Below are 7,500 nucleotides of genomic sequence, written 5' to 3'. Positions count from 1 at the left end.
AAATATTGACAATAGTGACATATTATCATATAGTGGTTCTCCACTTCCTAAATTACAACATGAACTACAGTACTGTAAAGTTGGTCCTACCAAGTTGGTCCTACCCGGATCGCAGCCCGTGCGACCACAGTCGACTGGGAACGGGATTGGTCATTGACTATGGAAGTTTCAGAGGCACGCCTACATCCGTGTGAACGTAGATGTGCAGGCGTGCCTCTGAAACTTCTAATCGTCCCAGCCAATTGTGGTCGCAGGGGCCACGATCCCGTAAGAGACTTTACTGTAATTGAGCAAAATTAACACAGTTTCCATTAATTGGGCAAGTCAGGCTGTGCTGGTGGAGAGAGTGTTCTTAAGAATACTAACACAGACTCACTAACACAACAATGCAGGCATCATCTCAGTCAGTTCCAATGAATCAGATACAACAGGCCCTAGCCTCTCAGTTCTTTCATGGCAAGATCAATAGTTAAAATTGTGTGCTATTCCTCTAAGGAATGCGATGATATCTCGGTTGGGGTAGTCTTCCACAATGTTCCTTATGCGCTGCTGGACGTCTCGGTAAACAGCCCTCTGCTGACGAGGATTCTGACCAGCCTGATCTTGGACCATCTCCACATGCGTCAAGGATTCTTCCCTTTTGATTACATCAAGGAATTTCCAGAAATTTGGATGATAAACCCCGATATCAGCTTGTAGTCGACGATGCCACCCCTCGACGTTGTTATTTGTTCTTGGCAGGTTTTGGAGTGTGCGTTCATGCATGTTCCACATTTCAATTGCAAACAGTGGATTCCTTCGACCGTTGCCATTGTTCCTTTCTTCTCCAATGTACGTGGCTTCAAAGTATTGGAGAATAGGTGCAGCATTGGCAGGCAGGTAAACTTGGAGCTCCTCGAAAGATTGGATAACATCATCAGGAGGCACAAATGCAAAGGCAGGAATCATTCTAAGTTGAAGAGCGAATTCAGCGTCTGCCTGGTAGGCATTTGCTAGCCCATGAGCCTGAATCTGAAATGCAAGGTTAACATGAGAGGCGCCCTTTTTGTCATGGGGTGGGGGTGGGGGGGCATATGGGACCGCATTTTAACACCTTTTCGGCTATTCAATGCTATTTCACATATCCCGCGATTATACATGGTTAACCATGCTGTAACCAAATCAATCTAACACAATTCCCAAGGCAATAGACATACAGAATATCATCACAATACTGATCAGTAGGTTTCTAGGTTGCTACTTCAAATTTTCTTTGGGTGAATACATGGTCACCCATCGGGTTTCCCGAAGGTCTCCCAGGCACCAAGGCTGACAGCAGAGTATGCTGGGCCAAGGATTAGATTGATAAATCAATATTACTCTTGATAGAAAAAATTAAGAAATCATTTTGACATAGTTAGATCACGGTTACCATGGCTTTACGGTTATCGTGGTTAACCATGGTTACTGTTGTAACCTTATTTGACTGGATAATTTAGAAATATTTCTAATAATTTTCAATAGCCCTCACTGAGAGCGTTTTTTTTTAATTTCACACTTCACTAAATTGAAGAAAGTGCTAAGCCATGGCCACTTCAATTTTTCAAATAGTATACATGTAATCCAAAAACTGAAGCATCGACAATCACTTGATTTACTTTTTCAATGTCTGTTTCAGACTGTACTCTACACATTTTTATTCATCTGAATGAAAAAAAATGACCATTTCTAAGACTCGACCATTGGCCTACATACCTGACGATACACGTTTTGGGTGAGATGGAAGAAGCAGCCCTTTACTTCTTTTCCGGGGAAGACGTTGGCGAGTGCATTCAGTGCCGCTCTCTCAAAGTCTATCAGTGCTTCCCCTGGATGGAGTCCGTTTCCAGCAAGAGCCGAAACTTCTCGAAGGACATGTTCATATGTATCCTGCCTTTTGTTGGTCAACAACACAAAGACGCAGGGGAAAACTCGTCCATTTGCAGAAAGACTATGTAGCGTGTAGAGCTGGAAAAAACTGATCGGGGACAGTCTTAAATGTGCCATCTGCAAACCAAAACTGCGACGCCAATAAGCACTGCTGGCCATCATCGCTCATGAAGATGAGGATCCTCTCTGCGTTTCCTTCACCATTGTCATACCTCAAGAAGAGACCACCTCTGGTGGTAACCTGGTATGCTGGGGGAATTACTATGGCGGCAGCATTCTGGGGTACTGGCAGTCGATTCCCACATGTTGTCTATTGCGACGGATATTTCGACGAACGTTCTCAACAGCAACCATTCTCCCACTCGCTGCGTCTGACATATTACGCACACCTTCTGTTATGATTTGCTGTGGCGTTTCCTCCGTATCTTTTGCCCTTTGTGTCATGTTTGCCCGAGTGGCTAACATTTCTGTTCTTGCTGCATCTGCAGCGTGAGTGTGCTCATTGATTTGATCGAGCAATCTGTTGCCCCGCAGATGCAGTTTCGCTTTGCAGTTTGTTCTCCTCCTTAGTTCACATTCCCATGATTCTTTCCCATCTGACAAATCTTTGAGCTTTACATAGCAGAATCCTTCATAAAGAAGTTTTCTGCCGCCTCTGGTTGTTGCGATGAACTCCATAGTTGTGGAAATGCATTCAGCAGCTAAAACAATGATGCTCTATAGTACCCGGATTCTTGGAATCACTGTGTGGTCAGGTCTATGTTTCCAAGAATCTGAGCATCATTTCTGGGAATCAGTTCAAGGCATGTGAACCCAGATTTTTCGAATCACTGACATGGAAATGTGTCAGAGAACCAGAGCATCATTTCTTGGAATCAGCGCGACAGAAAAGGCGTGATGTGGGTGGGTGGGGGGTGGGGGGGGATGCAGCTTCAAACAAAACATCACATGTTTTGGTGGATGTTTTTGGTAGGATACCCAAAGGAGATGTTTGTTGCTTTATTGATGGCAGTGGAACTACTCTGTTTCCCGATATTCTGAGGTTGGCTTTTTAAAATTTTATATGATACTGAATAAAACACACAAAAAGAGACATTAAAACTTTGAAACTTTCGAAGACCCATTTCATGCATCTAAATATCTCTCTATCTTTATCTCTCCTTCCTTCCAGACCCCCTCCCCTCCCTTTTCTCCCCCGCATGTACACACACAAGGGCATGCACATACATTTGTGCACACAGACAATTTCGGTTTTGTAGAGAAGAATGAAAAAAAAGAAAGGAAGAAAGAGAAAGAAAGAAAGAAAGAAAGACAGAGAAATAAATAAAGAAAAAAAGAAAGAAAGAAAGACAGAGAAAGAAAGAAAGACAGAAAGACAGAGAAAGAAAGAAAGGCAGAGAAAGAAAGAAAGAAAAAAAGACAGAGAAAGATGTGTGTGGGGGGGGGGGGGGGGGGTGGATGCAGCTTCAAACAAAACATCACTGTCATGAAAATGTTTGCAAGAATTCATTTCAAATTTTCATGGGAAATGTTCAAAGAGGGCAAATGTCATAGATTTGCCAAAATCTACATGGCAAAAATCTGGGTGGCAAACATCCAGGCGGCAAATGTCCTGGGGTGGCACTTGTCCTAGGTTGGCAAAAAGTCCGGGTGGTAAACATCCGGGTGGCAAATGTCCTGGGGTGGCACATGTCCTATGTTGGCAAAAGTCCGGGTGGTAAACATCCGGGTGGCAAATGTCCTAGGGTGGTAAAAATCCGGTGGCAGAAGTCCGGGTGGCAAATGTCCGGGTGGCAAATGTCCTAAAATCCTGTTAGATACACATGTATTGTTAAAATGTATGTACACAGTGTGTGTGTGTGTGTGTGTGTGTGTGTGTGTGTGTGTGTGTGTAGTCACATTTTGGTGTGTGTATGTAACATAGATATGATGTATTATGTTAACAAAAGCGTTTTTGTAAAGCACCTAGAGCAGATTTCTGGATAGTGTGCTATATAAGTATCCATTAATATTATTATTATCTACAGACATAAGACAGTTCCCCTGGCGGTGTGCTATATACGTATCCATTATTATTATTATTATTATTATTATTATTATTATTATAGACGCGTTCTTGATATTGTTTTGATTTAGCAAAAAACAGAATAATTGACGCTGACAAGAATCCAATGACAGGATATGTTAGCTTAGACCTTTCCGTGGAGAGGCGAGAAAACGGTTGAGGCTAACCTGTAGGTGGTGACTTTTCGTGGAGACATTGCTCTCTGCTTTACTACCGGCTTGAAAATAGTTTTGAATGAGCAACATTTTTAGCATGTTTGAGTAGGCCTAATTAGGTATCGACAGACATGGAGAAATTTCATTGATATATATATATATTTTTTTTTTTTTTTTTTTTTGGAGGGGGGGGGGGGGAGGGACAGATACAGAATAATTCAAACGCATGTCATTGTTTGAAATGGAATCAAAGTGTATCACTCACACACGCACGCACGCACGCACACGCACGCGCGCGCGCACACACACACACACACACACACACACACACACACACACGATATAACGTGTGGATGAACAGACTGGTACACTGGTGTATGATTCAAGCAATAAGTACTCCAGATTCACGATGCACTGTTTTCTTTCTTTATCCCCATACCACCCACGCCCCTCCTTGATCAGTTTGTTCATTTTCGTGTTGTCCATGTATTATCGAAGTGGTCTTCTTCTTCTTCTACTTCTTCTTCGTTCGTGGGCTGCAACTCCCACGTTCACTCGTATATACACGAATGGGCTTTTACGTGTATGTACCGTTTTTAGCCCGCCATGTAGGCAGCCATACTCCGTTTTCGGGGGTGTGCATGCTGGGTGTGTTCATGTTTCCACAACCCACGGAACGCCGACATGGATTACAGGATGTTGAATGTGCGTATTTGATCTTCTGCGTGCGAAGGGGGTTCAAGCACTAGCAGGTGTGCACATTATGTTGACCTGGAAGATCGAAAAAATCTCCACCCTTTATCCACCAGGCGCCGTTACCGAGATTCGAACCCGGGGCCCCCAGATTGAAAGTCCAACGCTTTAACCACTCGGCTGCTGCGCCCGTCAGGTGGTTTTCGTTTGAAGAAAGTTTCTTAGTTGTCGTGTTCTTTATGTCATGTGTACAGAAATGACGCTGGCGATGATGACTGCAACAGCGGGTGTGGTTAAAGCTTTGGACTTTAAATCTGATGGTCGTGTGTTTAAATCTCGGTAACTCCGCTTGATGGGTAAAGGGGTGGAGATTTTTACCAATCTCCCAGTTCAACATATGTGCAGACCTGCTGGTGCCTGAACCCCCTTCGTGTGTATCCGCACACAAAATGTCAAATACGCACGTTGAAGATCCTGTAATCTATGGAAGCGTTCGGTGGGTTATGGAAACAAGAACATACCCACCATGCACACCCCGAAAGCGGAGTATGGCTGCCTACGTGGTGGGGTAAATGAACAAAATGGTCATACATGTAAAAATGTTACATGCCTGTCTTCGTGTGTATGTGTGCGTGCCTGAAATATGATTGAATGACACAGGAAGCGAATGATGAGCGCCCAATGGCAGCCGTCAGGCGGCTCTACCCAGGTAGACAGCCTGTTGTGCAAAAGACCCCGAGTTTGTGAAGCGCTTAGAGCTTGGTCGCCGACCGAGGATAGGCGCTATATAAGTATCCATATTCATATTAAGACGAAGAATGGTACTACTACTACTGCTACCCCTAATAAATGCAAATGACCCTAAGTTCGTAAAGCGCTTAGAGCTTGGTCACCGACCGAGGACAGGCACTATATAAGTATCCATATTATTCGTATTAAGAAGAAGAAGAATGGTACTACTACTACTACTACTACTACTACTACTACTGCCCCTAATGAATGCAAATGACCCGAAGTTTGTAAAGCGCATAGATGTTGGTCTCCGACGGAGGATAGGCGCTATATAGATATCCATATATCATATCATATCATATCATGGCTAACATGACGTCACATGACGCTGATTTGCAGGTCAATGTGTGGTTCCAGAACCTCTACAGGAAGTGTCATTTTCGTGTTGTCTACGTATTATCGAAGTGGTTTTCGAATGAAGAAAGTTTCTTAGTTATTGTTCTTATGTCACGTGTACAAAAAACACACCCAAAAAACAGAACAAAAAAACCCCAATAAAAAAAAACAAAAAACCCAACAACGTCATGACAGTAACGTGACGTAACGTGTTGTTGATGATGACTCATATCAGCGTTATAATATATATATATATATATATATATATATATATATATATATATATATATATATACATACACATATATATATATGTATATATATATATATATATATATATATATATATATATTTTTTTTTTTTTTTTTTTTTTTTTTTTTAACATGACATCACGTGATGCTGATTTTTTTTTTTTCAGGTCAAGGTGTGGTTCCAGAACCGCCGCATGAAATGGAAGCGGGTCAAGGGCACCAAGCTGGTCAAGGACAAAGTGGACGGTCAGATGAAGCCCATCATGGCCGACACCGTCACCTCCACCAACCCCTCCCTCCCCCACACCGCCGCCACCACCACCCCCACACCCCTCCACGCCCCTCTGCCCGATAGCTCTCTGCCCCCTACCACGGCTCTCCCCCCGGACACTGTGGGGCTGGTCGGGGGGGTGATGCCGGACGGACTGTCCGATGACAGCAGCCAACCAGACACCTCGTGACCGACTGTTTCTGTTCTAAGTGCTGTGATGGCCGAGTGGTTAAGGCGTTGGACTTGAAGAAATCCAATGGGTTCTGCCCGCGCAGGTTCGAATCGAACCCTGCTTGCAGCGATTTTTTTTTTTTTTTTTTTTTTTTTTTTGTCAAGCATCTGCTTAGGAGATGTGGTTTTGTCCGAATGCAGTGACGCCTCCTTGAGTAACTGAACTGAACTTAACTGAACTGAACCGAACTGAACTGAACTGTTTCCGTTGTTTCATCCGTTGTGTTCACTGTCACTGTTGTTTGTGACACCATGGGATAACAACAACAACAACAACAACAAAACCTCCTGGGTGACTGTTTTGGGGTGGGGGTTGGAAAAGAACCATGCAGCTTCTATCTCTCACCAGCACTGTGTGTTGTTCGCGTGAGTTGGTATGACTGTACTGAACAACGCCGACTGTCCTGAAACCCTCTTGGCCGAGAGAGTGGGGATGAGATGCAACTTGGGCAAGACAGTCTCCACTATATTCAAATTCTAGCCCAATTAATTAGTCGGGACAGCAGTTGCCTCCTCTGCTGTTCTGATGGTCATAGTCGGACACGACTGACTATCATATACTGAGTTGTAATTCTCTGTTTGACAGCAGACTTTGTGTGCAGACTATGTAGGAATCGTTGTTTGTTCTAGGAATGTACAATATTAGTTCGAATAATATGTGCGAACTTTGTGGACAGGAACTGGAAAGAAGCACAATTTTGTGCGGCGAAGTTTGTCAGTGAGACGTAAAGACGCTCGATTTTGCACGACATTTGTGAAAAAGAAAGTGGGATAAACTTCAAGAAATATATTGGCAGT

At 43.5% G+C, this 7,500-nt stretch overlaps 1 protein-coding gene and 1 non-coding gene across 2 annotated transcripts in view; both read left to right on the top strand.

Annotated features, from left to right (window-relative positions):
• The window catches only part of LOC143290307 (uncharacterized), a 20,226-nt gene extending 13,565 nt beyond the window's left edge, over nucleotides 1–6,661 (top strand). Inside the window, exon 3 of the mRNA XM_076599659.1 lies at nucleotides 6,368–6,661. Coding sequence (XP_076455774.1) covers nucleotides 6,368–6,661 — 294 coding nt within the window. The remainder of the gene's footprint in view (nucleotides 1–6,367) is intronic.
• Nucleotides 6,662–6,682: 21 nt separating this feature from the next.
• On the top strand, nucleotides 6,683–6,772 carry Trnas-uga (transfer RNA serine (anticodon UGA)). The gene is given in 2 exon segments: nucleotides 6,683–6,719; nucleotides 6,723–6,772. It is a non-coding gene; the product is annotated as a tRNA-Ser (tRNA).
• Nucleotides 6,773–7,500: the final 728 nt, after the last annotated feature.

The sequence above is a fragment of the Babylonia areolata genome, chromosome 15, assembly GCF_041734735.1.
Source record: "Babylonia areolata isolate BAREFJ2019XMU chromosome 15, ASM4173473v1, whole genome shotgun sequence".
Classification (NCBI taxonomy): Eukaryota; Metazoa; Mollusca; class Gastropoda; order Neogastropoda; family Buccinidae; genus Babylonia; species Babylonia areolata.
Note: the sequence above shows the minus strand (reverse complement) of the source record. Positions and strands in the feature narration are given on the sequence as shown.